The sequence below is a fragment of the Monodelphis domestica genome, chromosome 4, assembly GCF_027887165.1.
Source record: "Monodelphis domestica isolate mMonDom1 chromosome 4, mMonDom1.pri, whole genome shotgun sequence".
NCBI lineage: Eukaryota > Metazoa > Chordata > Mammalia > Didelphimorphia > Didelphidae > Monodelphis > Monodelphis domestica.
The window spans coordinates 297,000,189-297,018,585 of NC_077230.1; the positions used below are offsets into that span (position 1 = coordinate 297,000,189).

Below are 18,397 nucleotides of genomic sequence, written 5' to 3' on the forward strand. Positions count from 1 at the left end.
AAATCACATCTTCTGGAGAAAAACTGACCCCTGAGCATCTATTTAGATCTCATAGATAACTGATCTTCATAAGAGAAGGGCCTATCAAGTCTGATAAAGTTCAAGTGAAGCTTCTAGCAAAACTTAAGAAATTGGAGAGAATCCACCAAGCAATACTTTTACATGTATTGCTTAGTGTGAGATATGGGGAGAATTCATGTAAAGTATTTAAATTGTCTAATTTGGTGTTATTAAGCTTCTAATTAAGGTAAAAGATCCTCATGGTGTATGGGAGGGGGGTGGAGAAGCTAGTGGGTGCGGATTGACACATCTGAGAGGAAATTTTGCTTTTAACTCTAATCATCTCTTGAAAATATGATTATATAGAATTATAATCCATTGCCAAATTAATAATTACTCTATTTTCTTATTCACATAATTTAAGTATAGTAGAACAATGCTTACTTTGTTGAAGAGTCCCATTAGAAGAGAAGCTAACCTTACTTAATGATTCTCCAGTGTAAAAGAATACTGGGTTAAGCTTTGAAAAGAGTGAATAGATGATGTAGAAAAGTTATTTTATTTTCAAATTGATTAATTTAGAATATTTTTTCCTTGGTTACATGATTCATGTTCTTTCCTTCCCCTTTTCCCTCCCCCTTCCTTAAGCTGATGAGCAATTCCACTGGATTATACATATATCATTGTTTAAAACCTATTTCCATATTATTAATATTTGCAATAGAGTGTTCATTTAAAGTCAGAATCCTCAGTCATACACCCATCAAACCATGTGATCAATTATATGTTTTAGAAAAATTATTTTAGAGAGGTAACACAGATAGCTGGATAGATAGGTAGATAGTAGATCTCTTTATGTTCAGTTTATACACAAAAACCAAATTTCACATTTGTTTCATAAATGGCTATGTAATGACTTTTGGGAATGTCATTTAACCACTCTGTTCTTCAGATTCCTCATTTGCAAAATTATGAGGTTGAACTAGATGATCTTTGCGATCCCTTCAAGCTTTAAAATTCTGATTGCCATTTAAATCTAATAAAAGTACAATGAAGAAGCACCAGTGAAATAAGCACAGAAAATTTAAAAGAGCAGATAATCTATTTTTGTCAGTAGTATATGCTACTTTGTCATGGTTGTCATACACTCTTCAGTAACAGAGTTTTCTACAACCTATCTTAGTTGGTGTCAGAGATCCCTCTGCCTACAGGAATATAGTCATCTTTAACAAAAGGAGTAGTATCATAAACCTAATCTAATCAAAGATACAGGTAGCAGTGAATAACACTCAAGATATGAAGATAAGGTGGTCTTTATTAAGAAAAAAGTTTTATTTCTTCAGACTGTTTTTCTTTTACATAAGTACTATGAAATATTAATGAAGTGTAATATAATCCATAAAACTTGCAAAAAATATTTTCTTAATATTAAAGTAGATTTTGTTTATTTTGAATTTCACAGCTGACATGGGCTTTGCACGATTATTTAATTCACCTCTGAAGCCTTTAGCAGATTTGGATCCAGTAGTTGTAACATTCTGGTACCGAGCTCCAGAGCTTCTTCTTGGAGCAAGACATTATACCAAAGCTATTGGTGAGTAGTACTAAATTTAAAACTGCCACTTAGCTATTACTCTTGTGAAATAGTTTTAGAATCTCAGTCAGAAGGGACCCCAGAGATCATCTAGTTCAACCTCATCCAAAGCATGAATCCTGTCTACAACTTTACCAAGAAGCGATCATTCAAGCCAGCCTCTATTAGAAGACAAGCAGTGATACTGTTTCTCAAAAAAAAAAAGACCATCCCATTTTCTGCCCAGTTTTCCTTTTGTTAGAACCAAATTGTTCTCTACAATTTCTGTTTGCTGCCCTCAGAGTGACATAGCATTAATAAATTTAATACTTCAGTTATTTAAAGACATCTGTCATAACTGACCGTAAGTCACTCTCCATTATCATTTATACTTGCCTTGAGTTCTCAGTTTAAGGAAAAATAAAAAAGATTAAAGAAAAGTTGTTAGTAACATTTAAAGAAAAAAAAAATAAAAAATTCTTGCATTGTATCTATTTTCAATTATTTAATTAAGTTAATCAATACAAATTTGAATTTCAATATCACAATATAATTTTTTCCACATATTAACTCAAAATGTGTTATAATTTGGGGAATGAAAAATAAATGTTGTTTGTAGAAATATTGATGGCATTCAAAGTATTTTTGGAATATATTAAACTTAATGTTACTTCTACTTTTAGCCAAAAATAACACTGAAATAATTCTCTGTAAACTTGTGGTCTCCACAGTATAGAAAATATAGTATCTGCATTTCAACTCTGTATCTATAGTCATTGTCTGACTCATTGGTTATTTATTGCTTTTCCCCCATAAAATTATTCCGTTTTCTTATGAAGGGGGGAAAAAAGTTAGTCCAAAGTTACCATGCTAGCATGTCATTAAGTTTTACTTTAAAGCTTAGTTGCCAATACAGATAAGCTACTTTTGGTTTTAGACTTCCCTGGTTTTAAAATAACCCTAAAGAAGAAATGAGCAGCTTATCTTTATTAAGAACCATTAAAACTGGGGGCAGCTGGGTGGCTGAGTGGATTGAGATCCAAGCTTAGAGAATGGGAGATCTAGGTTCAAACCTGGCCTCAGACACTTCCCAGCTGTGTGACCCTGGGCAAGTCACTTAACCCCCATTGCCTAGCCCTTATCACTCTTCTGCCTTGGAATCACATACAAAACAAAACATTAAAACCAAGGACAAGCTCTTACTAGCCAACTACATAATTACAAAATGTAATTAACTTTTAGTTTTCTAAAATGTTTCTCTTTTGTTTCATAGTGATAAATATAACTTGTTTTGCTATTATCTTGCCTTTTAAATCTAAAATGGGAGCCCTAAGTTTTTTTCTCCCTCTGTCTGACCTGCCACTGCATGGCCAAGCCTTCTTTTTACCACTGAAAGAGTTAAGGATATCTACCTCTGTATAGTCTTACTACTGGAATGCGCTTTGAGTTTTATGTACTCTTCCATTTCTGATAAAAAGAGAGAGAATTCAGCCATATTAGGCATACAAAGTCTTCTACTAATGCTTTGGGACATCCCAAGGAGAAAAGGGAAAGCTAGAATTCAGATAAACCAAACCAACAGCCCTTTAATTGGTACCCAGATGACTAGGTTCTAATTACTTGCTGCAGAACCTTTATCTATAAAATAAAGAGGTTGAACTAAATGGTCTGTAAGATCTAGTCCATTCTAACTCCAACACCTATGATCCTTAACATGTTCCTATTTAGCTTCAGGCTGAATTGCTATACTAGAATGAACAGAATAGATTTAACATAACTGTCTACCCAAGAGCACCAGACCAAAGTTTTGTTAAATTTTAAAGACTTATTTTTTTTAGGTTTTAATTTTTCATTGATAGTTATTCATTATATGCTTAAGAGTTTTTCCGAATAACTAATGGAACCCCGCAAAATGATTCCTTTTTTTTTCCCTACATGCCCAGATGGGTAGAATCTGATGCTTAAGTAATACTGAGTGTGTGACTCTTTGCTAAATTGGAAATGTGCTGTATAATGGAGAAAAACAAATATATTTCAGATAGTCTTCAAAACTAATAGGAAAAATATAGACATATGTAACTTAATCATACATATACACTCCTACAAAGTAAAATACAATATGTAATTGTTATTTTTCAATTTGCTACCAACAATAGGCATGTGTTTCTATCCTTTAGCAACCTACAATCTATAATGGCTTATTAGTACTTGAATAGTTATGTGCAGTGCTATGTTTGGAAAGTGGGTAGGATTTATATTTTGGGTGTTACTTTGGAAAGTAATTTTGGAAGGGCTAAGTAGATATAATGTGATAGATGGGACTGTAGAGGATATGGTTTAACAAAAGACACACGGGTGCAAGAAAGAAGGAATAGGAACCTATACATATTTGAGAACATAGCCTGAAGTGTAGTATATGGGATGAGAGCAATTAGTTCATGGTTGAGGTATTTTAATTTGATTTGGATGTTGACTGGGAATCAGTGGAAAATTTTGAGTGGACAGTAAAATGGGCTAAATAATGTGAATAAAAATTGATCTTACATTAGTGTTCAAAACATGGAAGATACTGAAAGTGGGATATATATTGACAAGGAACCAAAGATGATGAGGAATTTGGTACATAGCAGTCCCCCTTTCCCTTTCCAGTTGTATTAATGAAAAAGAGAAAGGTAGTAATAGTAAGTATATTTGCCCAATTTGCCTACCTCTTTTTATATTTGCTTTTTACTTTTCATATATTTGCTTTAATCCATCAATCCACATACTTCCTAGCTGAACTGGTCCTACTTATTCTGATATCTCTTCTATGCCATGAGCTAGAATTTGGAGCAAGATTCTAATGTGTTGTGTTTAAAACAAAAGTCCCATCTGCTTTTCTTTTTGCAGACATATTTTATAGTATCAGTGTATAGATTTCTTCATTGATTCTTTTAAGTCTTCCCTAGGTCAAATTGGTATGTAATTGCAGGATAAATTGCTACCTGACAGTTTCTTAATAAAGAAGGATATTTGGCAAACTTATAGTATCTTTAAGTTTATGCTATGTGAAATATTGCTTAGATATAAATGTTTGGTACATATTTATCTTGATCTAAAGATATTTTCATTTATAAGTATTGAGTGTGCTTGGTGACTCTTTGGTGTGAAATGCTATTCATTTATCTCAGGGAAATGTAAACCTGGGTTCATATCAAAGACAACCTTTTTTGCATCAGTGATAGGTTTTCCTTCAAGAACAGGTAGATTTAATTTACTTTGAAATTGTACTTCACTAAAAGTGACAATAGTTAATCTGATTCTGAAGGTCTAAGAGTTGTTTTTGAATGTCTCTACAAATTTCATTCTAATCTAAAATTAATGTAGCTAACTTTATTTAAAATCAACTTTATAACAACTTTTGCTTCTCTATTGATTTATACCTGAATAATTTTTAAAAATTTAGTAAATACATTTGCCAAAATAATCTACTTTTCCAAATTTGTTTTGTATCTGTGGTGGATCATGTTACCTGTCATTTTCATTTTGGGTGTAAAAAGGAAGTCAGGCCATCTCTTTTCTCTTTTTGTGTTTTGATTTTTTTAAAGTTATAAATAATTCTGATACGTCGATTTTAAACACAAAGCAATAATAGAAAAAGTATAATTTAAATTTTATGAAATGAGTATGTCAACTCCATCAGGTAATACAAAAGGAAATAATGGGCAGGGAAGAATGGGAAAAGGAATGTGGGAAAAGGGGGTCCCTGTCTCTAAACCCTTTCCCCTCCCTCCTCGAGTTTGGGGGGGGGGGACTTAGGCCATGACAGTTTGAGTCCCCCTGAGAGAAAGTCAGGTTGACCTCACCCCTGGGCAACAGGAGCTGAGGTAAAGTCTGCTCAGGTTTCTCTTCAGAAGTCCCTTCAATTGGGAAATGTTGGGGGGAACGATTTCCAGTCACCAGCAGGAAAAATGGGTAACCCTCAGGAGAAGTCTTTTTTCCAACTTCTCTCTTTGTCTTCTCAAGAGAGAGAGACCCTCTCTGCTCTCCCAGCCAGAGTCTTCGCCTCCTTCGGATTTCACTCCTGGGGCCCCTCCCCCATCGAGGTGATCAATTTCACATACTCTTCAGCCTGGCACTTTTTCTCTAGTGCTAGTCTCTGTCACACTGGTAACAACAGTTTAATTAGGATTAATGACAGAATAATTGCTGAAGCTTTGAAGTTAGTAAGGAAAAAAATGATAACATAGTCATTGCATCACACAAATAAGCCCTCCTTATTTAAAAAAAAAGTATTGCTTAATTTTGTTTCATTTTCAGTTATCACTTCTGATATAATATGGGGTCTGAAGCCTGTTTTATTTTGTAATTTTGTTTTGGGCATAAATCACTTCAGTGGAAGTCAACTATACTAATTTTGGAATAAGGCTAATAAGCAGGAAAGAGGTGTGGGACCACAGGATTAAAATCTGGGGTTTAAAAATTAATGTAATTTCATGGCATTTAATTGTCCGTAAGTTAACTGATGAAGAATAAATGTTTTCCTTTAAAAATAAATCCTTCCCCTTTCTCCACTTATCCCTCCAAAAAACCCCCCAAAACCCAACAATGCATTTTCTTTTGGAAAGATCCACTTTATTTCCTCCTTTCCTTTTCTTTTTCTTTTTTCTTTTTCTCTTTCTTTTTTTCCTTAAAGATATTTGGGCTATAGGGTGTATATTTGCAGAGCTACTAACTTCAGAACCAATATTTCACTGTCGACAAGAGGACATCAAAACTAGTAATCCTTATCACCATGACCAGCTGGACAGAATATTCAATGTAATGGGATTTCCTGCAGGTACATATTAACATTTTTTATCACTTTTGTTTAATTTTAGATATCTGCATTTTAAGATGTATTTTTAAAATTAGATCTTAGACTGAGTATTAAGTGTACAAGCTATTTATAGCATGGAATCTTTTTTTCCAAAAGGTCACACATACAGCATTTTATTTATATATATATATATACATATATATATATAAGTTTATATTTCAATGGTGACCTAAATTTGCAGAGGGAATAGGGATAGAAATTGTTTTAGTGTTTGAAAAATGACGAAATATTGTTACGATCTTTAACTGATCTTTTAAAGACCCCGATGTTAACAGAATAAATAAAATCACTTCAATTTGGGACTCAGTGTAGGAATGGGATATGTTAAAAGGCCACTATAGTTCAAGGCCACTTCAGAGAGATCTTTCTAATATTATTAGTGTGCAGTAAATGCTATTAAAATCTTTATATATTGGCTTTTTTAAAAATAGGTTCTTTTCTTAGTATAATCTACCATTTCACATAAGACAGTGGAAATATTTTTTCATTTTTCTTTACGGAGGAAGAAATTGCACACATAATTCATGGCTTATCCATGATGTCATAGGGAGTTCCAGGCAGATTTGGGGCTAGAATTAAGGTTTTCTGTCTCCTAATTTTTTACAATATCTATAATTTTATACTATCTAGCTTTCTAGAGGGAGATGGACCAGTATTAAACACAAACAACAATGCTGTCTGCTCAACACCTTTCCTGGGTGCTGTTATAAAAGAAATATGAGGGAATTACTGCCTTTAAAGAATCTACTTTAGGAAATATGACATGTAAGATTCCCTTCCACCAGATATTTATTTTTTTGTACAGGGGACCATTGCTGTTATTTAAGTGGTATAAGAAAACCTTTCAGGGATGAAACTCCTACTAAGTCAGATCAGCACTTGCTTCACCACATGCAGACTTTAGAACTGGGATTAAGTAAATTGCCCAGGTTCACACAGCCAGCCTATGTCTGAGGCTAGTCTCAGACCTAGGTGTTGAGACTGGCTTTCTGTCCCTTAGCATATAAGCTAATTTATAATTTAAGTGCAGAATTATGTGACAGTTTATCATAGTCCTTTATTAATTACTGAAAACTTCCTAAAAAAAGATGTAAATTTAGGGCTTGAAAAATAGCTACAATTTGAGTAGTCATAGATAAGCTGAGAAGTCATTAAAGTCTTAAGAAAAAAGCATAAACAAAGGTCTAAAGGCAAGATTAAACATGACTTTTATGGAGTCTGCTAGAGTAGACCAAAACAACATGAATTGTAGGAGAATCCTGATCAATAAATTGGATAAACAAGTTGAGATCAGATTAGAGAGAGCACTGAAAGTCTGGCAGAAATGTTTTATAGTGATGTAATATGGTACAAAGAACTATTACATAACCTTAAGCAAGGAAGTGACGTAATGAATGAATGATTAGATGATTTAGCAAAACTAATTTGACAACACCATGCAAAATAAATTGAATAAAGGAAGTCTATTTTCTGAGACGCCATCCAGGAAGTTGTTGGAATTATCCAGGTTTGCAATGAGAATTTTTACTAGTATGATATGGAAGCAAAGTAGATAAAGGTTAAATGTGAAATATCTCAAATTAGATCTTTGCAAATTGTATGAAAGGAATGAGAGAAGAATCAAAGGCTAAGGTTTCTAAACTTAAAAATAGGAAGAATGATGTTAACACAGAGAGAAAGAAGTTGGGAAACTGATTTGAAATGGAGGAATTCAATTAAGAAATAAATGTGAATAAAGAATGTACATTATATTTCTTCAGTATTGTTGATTAGTGGGAAATTGTCCTGGAAAGAAATTTGATACTGAGAAATAAAGAAAATAAAATCATCTCAACCATATATATGCTAAAAGTGCTACTAAACAAAGTACATACACCATGTTCATTTAATAGTGATGATAAAGGTAGTCATTTGGGCAAAACCTCTGATCAAGAAACCCTGATTAGATAGATAGATAGATAGATAGATAGATAGATAATGACAAACAGATGCTCTCTTACTTACAAATTCTATTCCTATCCTATTCTAGGTAAAAAAATTTTCTTCACCTAAACCATTTTGTTTCTAGGACTTTAGAGTAATTTTGATTGACTAACAGTAAAACTCTTTACAATAATTCATACAGCTTCTTAATATTTACATGTATTACTAATGTGAAGAAATCTAAGTGATAAAGAATGAAATAAAGAGGCAAGGTTAGATCATTAGAGGAAAGTTATTTAACTTTCTGGTTCTAGTTTCCTCATGTGTAAAATAAGGTCTCTCCCAACTCTAGATCTTTTTGAGTATGAGAATTACAAGAAAAGTTTGTTAGCAGTTTTAAAAGAAAGGAGTAATTTTCACTTACCTTTGAGAAAATTATAGATGGGACCAACAAAGTTTAGTTCAAAAAGCCAAATTAGATGAATTATGCCATGTGGTATAATAAAAATTGGGACATCTTAAAATAGTACATTGATAGTAAGAAGTTGGGCAATATAAGATTAATGAATGTATTTCACAGATAAAGATTGGGAAGATATAAAAAAGATGCCTGAACATTCAACATTAATGAAAGATTTCCGAAGAAATACGTAAGTCAAGGGGAAAAAAACATTTTCTTGCATGCTTTTTAATTAGTTTGAAGTCCTGTTCATTTTATCATTTCCATGTGGCTTCACTTAGCACGAGATTATTTTTAAAAATTAAACCTAATGCCTTTTTGATTTTGACAAATTATGCTTGTTTTAGTCTTTTTCTCCAGTGATGATTTTTTCCCTACATTTTAACTTAATTACAAGACTGGGATAAATTTTTTTTTTTAATATTTGATCATTTCCAAGCATTATTCATTAAGACATAGATCATTTTCTTTTCCTACCCCCCATCCCCCTTAGCCGACACGTAAATCCACTGGGCATTACATGTTTTCTTGATTTGAACCCATTGCTATGTTGATAATATTTGCATTAGAGTGTTCATTTAGAGTCTCTCCTCTGTCATGTCCCCTCAACCGCTGTATTCAGGCAGTTGCTTTTCCTCGGTGTTTCTACTCCCATAGTTTATCCTTTGCTTATGAATAGTGTTTTTTTCTCCTAGATCCCTGCAAATTGTTCAGGGACATTACACTGCCACTAGTGGAGAAATCCATTACATTCGATTATACCACAGTGTATTAGTCTCTGTGTACAATGTTCTCCTGGTTCTGCTCCTCTCGCTCTGCATCACTTCCTGGAGGTTGTTCGTCTCCATGGAACTCCTCCACTTTATTATTCCTTTTAGCACAATAGTATTCCATCACCAACATATACCACAATTTGCTCAGCCATTCCCCAATTGATGGGCATCCCCTTGTTTTCCAGTTTTTGGCCACCACAAAGAGCGCAGCTATGAATATTTTTGTACAAGTCTTTTTGTCCATTATCTCTTTGGGGTACAGACCCAGCAGTGCTATGGCTGGATCAAAGGGTAGATATTCTTTTGTCGCCCTTTGGGCATAGTTCCAAATTGCCCTCCAGAATGGTTGGATCAGTTCATGAGATAAATTTTTGAGATATAGGGTTGAAAATCTTGTGTTGTAGTGCAAAATTAAGTGATCAAATATAACATTCAGATGTATATTTTCACTTCAATTAAAAATAATATATTCAATCAGTCACTTTCTTTAGAATGTGACTGAAAAATAGATGAAATGAGTTTTAATTTTATGTTAGTCTTCACATATAGATAACTATTTTCATATATGTATTTCCTAATCAGTAATAAAAGATGAAAAAAAATCTAAGCTTTTTTGCTAATGTAAAATAAATCTCAACTTAAGTCTGATATGATTCTACATCTTATAGTGTTTCTCTTTCAGATATACCAACTGCAGCCTTATCAAATATATGGAAAAACATAAAGTTAAACCAGACAGTAAAGCATTCCACTTGGTAAGCCTTGATTAATAGCGATCATAATGAAACTGCCTTAGTGCATAATAAATGACTAGCTCCCCTTGGGGCTGGTCCATTAGAAAAGAGCTCACCGGTGTGGCTAGTGCAGCACATACTATAGAACACTTATGTTTCCTGACTTATGAGGGATTTCTAAAATCAGAGTCTGACTATTTTACATAGATTAATAATTGTAACTCAAGTATTTTTTGTTTTTATATGTTTTTCATCAAGCACTTTTTGAAGGACTGTTTAATGTATGTTAAAAGTATAGTATAACCTAGAACAATATGCTATTGGCAAACAGGGATGACACTGACATTTTGAAATTTCTTTATTGTATTAAAAGATGCACCACACTACTATATGCATAGGATTTGCTTATAACAAAAATAAATTCATGTAATAATGTGGTGATTCCTGACAAAGTTACAGTGTACTTTTTATTATTGCCAATTCCATATTTGGTAATATATTTTGTTGTTAATAGCTCTTATGTATGTTGCATTGAAACAGAAGTATTGCACAATTGGTTTCCAAAAGTATGCTCTTTTGAAATGCAAAAGGGAATCTTTGGACAACAGTTTGATTTTTCATTTTCATTTTCTGACATTTTTACACTCTACTATCACATGCTTTTTAACAGTTCAATAAATAGTACTTTCAATACCTTGAAAACTTTAAATGTTGCTTCATTTTCCATGCTTACTCAGCAAACATTTGTAACAACATGATGAAGATTATATTTTATCAGTGTTTCAAACTGCATTTTTTGCTTTCCAGAGAAATAATATACTTTGCTCACAGTAGTAAGTTATTATAATATATTTAGAGTAGGATCCAAATTGTTAAAGAAGTTTAAACAAATTTGATTTATAAACCTAAAATTATAAACATAATAATGGCATATAATTCAAATACATTAGCAGGGTCACGAACAAGTTCTTTATTTTGCAGGCTTGTGAGTTTTTAGAGAACCCTATTATTGTTGGTATGAAAAGGTAATTCAAGGAAACCTCAAAATTATACCTCTTTGCGACTTATTTGGAGAGAAATAAGATGTTTGTATCATGGGATGACCATTCTGTCTTGGTTTATCTTAAGTAATACCAACCTGTGGTTCTTATATAATTTCATAAACATTTTTGTGGGTTCTTAAGCTGTTTTAGCTAAGTGACACTAATTTTCTTTATATCTGTCTAGTCCTTAGTCTCTTTTGCTGGATCATCATCCATTCTGTGTTTTCCAAAACTCTGTTTCCCCCTTACTTCTTCCCACATTCCTACTAAATTGGCCTTCTTGCTATTTTCCCAAACATCATCCTTTAATATCTCTAACCTCTATGCCCACAATGTTTTCTTTTTTCTTTTCTTTTCTTTTCTTTTCTTTTCTTTTCTTTTCTTTTCTTTTCTTTTCTTTTCTTTTCTTTTCTTTTCTTTTCTTTTCTTTTCTTTTCCTTTCTCTCCCCTCCCCTCCCCTCCCCTCCCCTCCCCTCCCCTCCCCTTCCCTACCCTCCCCTCCCCTCTGAGGCTATTAGCTATAGAGCAAGTGATGACTTGCAGTGGTAGAAGGGAGTACCTTCCCCATGGCTCCAGATACCCATGAAACCCCATATCTAAGCCAATACATCTTCCCCTCCACAAAGCAATACAGAAACAAAAACAAAAAACCAAACCAATAGGACCTGCTCTCACGTGGCTACATGGAAGATACACCTTCCATGTGTTTATAACTATTTTGTTACTGTAAGCTACTAGAAAAGTCTGAAGTTGTTTTTGTTTTTCCAAATGCCAGTGAGATTTATTGATTCAAAATTATAATAAATTATATAAATCATTGAGTGTAGAAGGAGTATTAAATTCAAATCTATTTAAATATATCCTAATAGACTCAGTTTTTACATAAATTTATTAGATATTTACTTAGTATTTAAGTGTGACCTTTTTGTATATTTGTTCCTTCAGGTATCACTGATTTATACTAGTTTATTATTTCAAAGTCTAATTGCTATTTGTTTCCAAAAATGGGACACAAAAGTAAAAAAATTTTAATATGTTTCAGAAAATGGTTAATACCATATGTGAGTATACGTTTTTTTCATAGAATTTGATGAACTCAGAGGAGCTCTGTGAGTAGTCCAACCCATTCATTTTAAAGATGAAGAAATGTGGACCCAGAGAGGTTAAGTGATTTACTTACACACAGCTAGTATGTAGTGTACTTGGTACCAGAACCCACATCTCTGGGCTCCCATTATCTGCAGTTGCATTGAACTAAATTAATAGCTTATGAATTTTCATATAATTTAGTTTGTTCAAATAGACATCCTTCACATTCAGATTTGTTTACTGTAAGTCATAAGAGTTCACTTGTAGGTCACTCTTTTGAGCAGTATATTAATACTTTTGTGACCTGTGGTTTCAGCTTCAGAAGTTGCTTACTATGGACCCAATAAAGCGAATTACCTCAGAACAGGCTATGCAGGATCCTTATTTCTTAGAAGATCCACTTCCTACATCAGAGTAAGTGATTGACTTCTTACCCTGTCAGCATATATGTTTTTCCCTTGTTGTCCTCACCAAAAATCCACCCCCAGGATGGCTAGAAAGGAAAGACTTGGCTTCTGACAAGTTAAAGATGAGCACTAATGACTAAGATGCCATTTGGGGGTTTAAAGTTAAGTGGCATTTCTGCTAATCTCTTGCTTTATGAAACTTTGATCCCATTAGTCATAGCTCTAATCCTGTTATTCACTGACAGGTTGATTATTCATGCTATAGATCTTCCCAGACTCCTACTCAGAGCCTGAAGTTCCTGCTTTCTGTTATGGAATGCCAAGTGCCATTTGCTAATTAGTTAACATTTTTCCAACTCATCCTTTGTTGTAAAAGTTGCAAAGAGTGTGGAATTCAGTTCAGGAAACATTGTAAGATAAATTTCTTATCTTCATTGTGAGATATCTAAACTATAGTTTGGTGATCTTCTCTCTAACATCATCTAGAGAGAAGCAATTTGATCAGACAGAAAAAAAAATATTCATATATTTCTAATTCCTCTTGAGACTGCTGGTTTTATTTTCTTTATACGAGTCCCCTAACTACCCGAAATAATGCTAGTACTTCAGAATAGAGATTCAGGTAATTTCTTAGTTGCATGTAAAGTTCTTTGAAACCATGACATAAAACTTTGTTATTCTTTGTTCCTTAAGGAATAAAAAAATTTTTTTTTATCTGAAATGGTTGAAATTTCATATTAAATGAAGCACTAGAATATTGGATAGTTTATTAAGCATTTTTTCCTTGTTCAGAAACTATAGCTGCAATGATGATGATAGTGCCAATAAAAGAAAGAGCACTTAGTCAAAGGAAAGTTTCAGTAAGAATATATCTTCTAATATTTTCTATAAAAATAGTTAGAAAGAAAATAAATGTGGTCTTGCAGAAGTCTTTCTGTATAGACTAGTTTTCCCCATAAGGGCACAGGAACTTTGGTTCCATCTATAAAAAGGCAGTAACTGTTTGTTTTCTTATGGCCAGTGTTTTTGCAGGTTGCCAGATTCCTTATCCTAAACGTGAATTTTTAACAGAAGAAGAGCCTGATGACAAGGGAGACAAAGTAAATATTGAAGTACAATCTATAGCTTCTTGTTTTGTTGTGTTGTTACCCCTTAGCCTTATACTTTTTGAGTTTTGTTCTCCTTCTGAGTTGAAATCTATTTTTCTGTTTAACCAATTGAGAAGAACCAGCAGCAGCAGCAGGGCAATAACCATACTAATGGAACTGGTCATCCAGGGAATCAAGACAGCAGTCATGCACAGGGACCCCCATTGAAAAAAGTGAGAGTTGTTCCTCCTACCACTACCTCAGGTGGACTGATCATGACCTCAGACTATCAGGTATTAACAATTTAAAACTTTATTATAAAGCTGTCTTTTGTGTGTTGAAGATAGTCAGGAAGCAATGAATCATTGTAAGTGTTCCATAATGTATAACCATGCCATTTAGACATATTTTCCTTATCCATATGGCACAGAAGGCAAGCATTTATTAAGTTCCTATTATGTGACAGGCACTGGGCTAAAAGTACTTTTACATACTAGTCTCATTTGATCCTCACAAAAATTCTATGAGGCACATACCATTATCCCTATTTTACCCGTGAGGCAGACAAGTTAAATGACTTGTCCAGGATCACAGCTAAGAAATGTTTTAGGCCACATAGGAATACAAACCTTGATTCCAGGCTCAGCACTATGTCCACTGTACTTTTTGGTTGTCTAGGTATTGGCATGTGTCCTTCTCAAATGACATGTATTTTATTTTCTTATAAAATTTGTATTGAGAATTAATCACTTTCTTCCTGATCATTCTAATCATCAGACTGGGTTCACTATTTAATGATCCCTGAAACCTAAATCAAGCAGTTATTTTTCTATATATGGAAGAACAGGGTCTTACTTAATTTTCCCAAATATCTACTACTTTAAGAATTAGGATTTGAAGATTGATACAATCCTAGGGACTTTTGTTTTTGGAGTTCATTTTTTGCAGGGGTGGGGGTGTCTATGGGAGGGGTGACAAGGATATAATAAAGGGGAGTTTCAGCTATAGGAGAAATACTGTATACTATCTGGGTTAAGAAAGAAAATATATCATTCTAGTTTTTATATACTTCAGGGTCATAGTTGGATTGTACATGGTCACACCAACAAAATACAGCTTAATTCTCTTGCTTGTTCACCCAGCCTGAATGGATATAGTTCCCACTTTTTTTTTTTTGACTCAAGAATGTGCTTATACCATATTAACCTTGGAGTGAAGTCAAACAATTCTACAACCTCTAATTAGCATTCTTTAGAAATGAATTCATCTTGTCAAGCTTATTTTAAACTGTTGTCTATGTTGGTTAATTTTGAGAGAAAACATTTGTTTAATGTATAAGCCTATGTAGTTTTAAATTTCCATAAGTTCAGGGAAACTGTAAATTGCTTACTTACCTTACCTCACACCTTTTGCCATTTGTCTCCTTTTCTAGCGTTCCAATCCACATGCTGCCTATCCCAACCCTGGACCAAGCACATCACAGCCACAGAGCAGCATGGGATATTCAACTACCTCCCAGCAGCCTCCACAGTACTCACATCAAACACACCGGTACTGAGCTGCATCTGAAAAATGTCAATGCACTGTTGCTAATGCTGCAGGACTGACCGTGCAGCTCTCTGCCTGGAACCTGGTATGGGCCATGCGAATGTACTGTACAACCACACCTTCAAAATGTCCAATAGCCAAGTTCTACCACTTTTCACAGATTGGAGTAGTGGCTCACAAATGTTACCTGTTTTGGAGTTAGACTTGAAAAGAAAGTGCTAGCACAGTTTGTGTTGTGGATATGCTACTTCCATAGTTTACTTGACATGATTCAGACTGACCAATGCATTTTTTCAGTGACAGTCTGTAGCAGTTGAAGCTGTGAAATGTGCTAGGGGCAGGCATTCCTTGTTGTACGTGGTGAATTCTCTCAATGTAACATTATCTGACCAATAGTACGCAAAAATCCTTTAACTGGTACTTGAAACATACAGTATATGTTAACAACAAAAAAAAAAACAAACAAAATAATCAAGATTCAGATTGATGAGATTATTTTGGTATATATTTCTTTTTAGTCTTTTCAATGGGTTGATTCATTTTCCACATGATCAGTGTTTTTGACCAACAAAATTAGTACATATTTTTTCAAAATACATAAAGCCACGCAATTTTTCCAGCAGATTTCAGAACTCCCAAAGATTAATTTCCAACCTATGAATTTGTTTTTTGTTTTTTAAATCGATGACTTGACTGGTATTAAAGCTGCTATTCGATAGTAAATAAGTATGTTGTCATTGATATAAACCTGTTTGGGTTAGCAAACAAACTAAAAAGATTGTCATAGACAGTGTTTTATTTTTTCTGTTGGTGTTGCTGATTGTGAGCATGCTTTGAGATGAAAAAGCATGAGGTGATAACTGCCTTTAAAAAGGTGCGGCATCCATTCAGATATTTTGTCCTGATTTTCAGAGCTGACTTGGTGTAGTGGAATTAAAATTTTATTCACTTAATTTTCTTTCTTCAAACTTGTTCGCACGATACTTAGGGTGCCCTTACTTCAGCAAAGGAGAAAGGAGTAGGAGAGCCTTAGAATTTATGAGGAAAAAAAAACCTATAACATACAATGTACTGTATCAAACTATTTTACATGAATGACGCAAGTATTCTGAGGAAAAAATTGAACATTGTTTAAAAAAAAAACCAAGGTGTTATGTAATAAATTTATTTTTCATAAATCTGAATATGATGTTATTTGTCTTTTGTGCTTGTTTCTTTTACATGACATCTAAGGAAACTGTTTCTAAATATATTATTATACTTGTCCCAAACTGAGCTTAGTGTGTTTTCTTCCACAACATCTCTCATATGCTCCTTTGTCTCCTCTGATACTATCACCACTCTGGTTCAGACACTCAGCTCTTCACCTTGGACTACTGCAATAGCCTGCTGGTGGGTCTGTCTATCTCCAATGGCTTCCTATCATTACCATACTCCAGGCATTTTCACTGGCAGTCCCCTTTATCTGAAATGTGCCACCTCCGCATCTCTACCTTTTGGTTTTCCTGACTTCCTTCAAGGCCCAGCTAAAATCCTATATTCTAAAGGAAGCCTTTTCCAATCCCTCTTAGTTCTATTGCCTTACCCTATGGATTACTTTAAAGTAATTTATTATATATGTATCTTGTTTGTATTTATTTGTTTGCATATTGTCCTCTGTTAGATTGGGAGCTCCTTGAGGGCAGGGACTTGTCTTTTGTCTCTTTGTATCCCCTGCATTTAGCACATAGTGGATAATAAATGCTTATTGACTGACTGATTTTTTTTTTTTAGCACAGTTACTGTTATGTTCTAATGCCACCAAAATTACAACTCATGTTAAATTAGGACCACTTTCTCCCTAAAATTTTGATTTCTTGAATACAAGAGATACCTAGACCAGATAGAACTAAATGTACAATGACATATACATTTCTGGATGATGACTCATAATTCTGTTGTACAAAAAAATAATTCTGTCATTAAACAATTTCCCTTCATTTTTCCAGAGGACAAGGAACTTTTAACATAATTTTAGCTTCTAAAAATGTCTGTCTATACATATAAAAATATTCCAGTGTAATTTAGAACAGTGGAAATTTGGGGACTATTTGGCCCAGCCCCAAGAATAAGGTTTGTCCTTTGAAGATGAATTGACACTTTAAAGTTACTTTTAATTGTATTTTAGGGGCCAATTCCCAGTTATCTGATGATTTTTCTGTAGGATCCCTAACTGTGCTAACCTAATATCTATGCCTTCTTTTTGATTCATTCTGCCATTACCATAGTTCAGTTCTTTATTATCACCTCCCTGGTTTATCTTCCTTCAAATCCAACCTCCGTATTTATGCTTATCTTCCTTGGTCATATCACTCCTCTGCTCAAGAATTTTAAGTAATACTTCATTATCTGCCAAATAAAATTGATATTCTCTCTTGCCTGAGATTCAAAGCCTTGAAGAATCTGGCATCACTCTAAGCTATCTTTCTAGCTTTGACACATCTTTTCTATCACCTGTATTAAGCTCCAGCCAAAATGGGCTACTTTGTCCTCTGAACATTGCTCTTGTTTTCCTACTTTCCTACAAGTACTTCTCACTACTTATTATATTAGAATGTTTTCTGTTTTCTCTGAACCTGTTGAATTCTTAACAATTCTTTAAAATCCAACTAAGATTCTTTGTCCATGAAGTCTTTTCATAATCCCTCCCCAATGTCAGCCAGTGAATCAGCATTTATTAAATGCTTAAATTAATGACTAAGTGGATAGATAGCAAATATGTTGACAATGATAAACCTTTTTGGTCTATTAAAAAAAAAAAAGCCCTAAAATTCCAAGTTCTATTCTAAGCCCTGGAGACAAAATGGAAAGTAAAACACAATCCCTGACCTCAATGAGCATATATTCTAATGGAGAAGACCA

The 18,397-nt window shown here is 33.7% G+C and overlaps 1 protein-coding gene across 7 annotated transcripts in view; it reads left to right on the plus strand.

The window, feature by feature from the left end:
• CDK8 (cyclin dependent kinase 8) overlaps nt 1-16,680 on the plus strand; it is a 119,925-nt gene extending 103,245 nt beyond the window's left edge. For 5 of the 7 annotated variants that reach the window (XM_001366829.4, XM_007495249.2, XM_056794699.1 and 2 more), the window contains 8 exons: nt 1,463-1,594; nt 6,249-6,392; nt 8,935-9,004; nt 10,270-10,342; nt 12,770-12,867; nt 13,882-13,960; nt 14,083-14,241; nt 15,381-16,680. In XM_001366829.4, the coding sequence (XP_001366866.1) occupies nt 1,463-1,594; nt 6,249-6,392; nt 8,935-9,004; nt 10,270-10,342; nt 12,770-12,867; nt 13,882-13,960; nt 14,083-14,241; nt 15,381-15,506 (881 nt within the window). In that variant the 3' untranslated portion in view covers nt 15,507-16,680. The remainder of the gene's footprint in view (nt 1-1,462; nt 1,595-6,248; nt 6,393-8,934; nt 9,005-10,269; nt 10,343-12,769; nt 12,868-13,881; nt 13,961-14,082; nt 14,242-15,380) is intronic. The other 2 variants (XM_007495246.3, XM_007495247.3) reach the window with 2 other exon arrangements.
• The last annotated feature ends 1,717 nt before the right edge of the window (nt 16,681-18,397 follow it).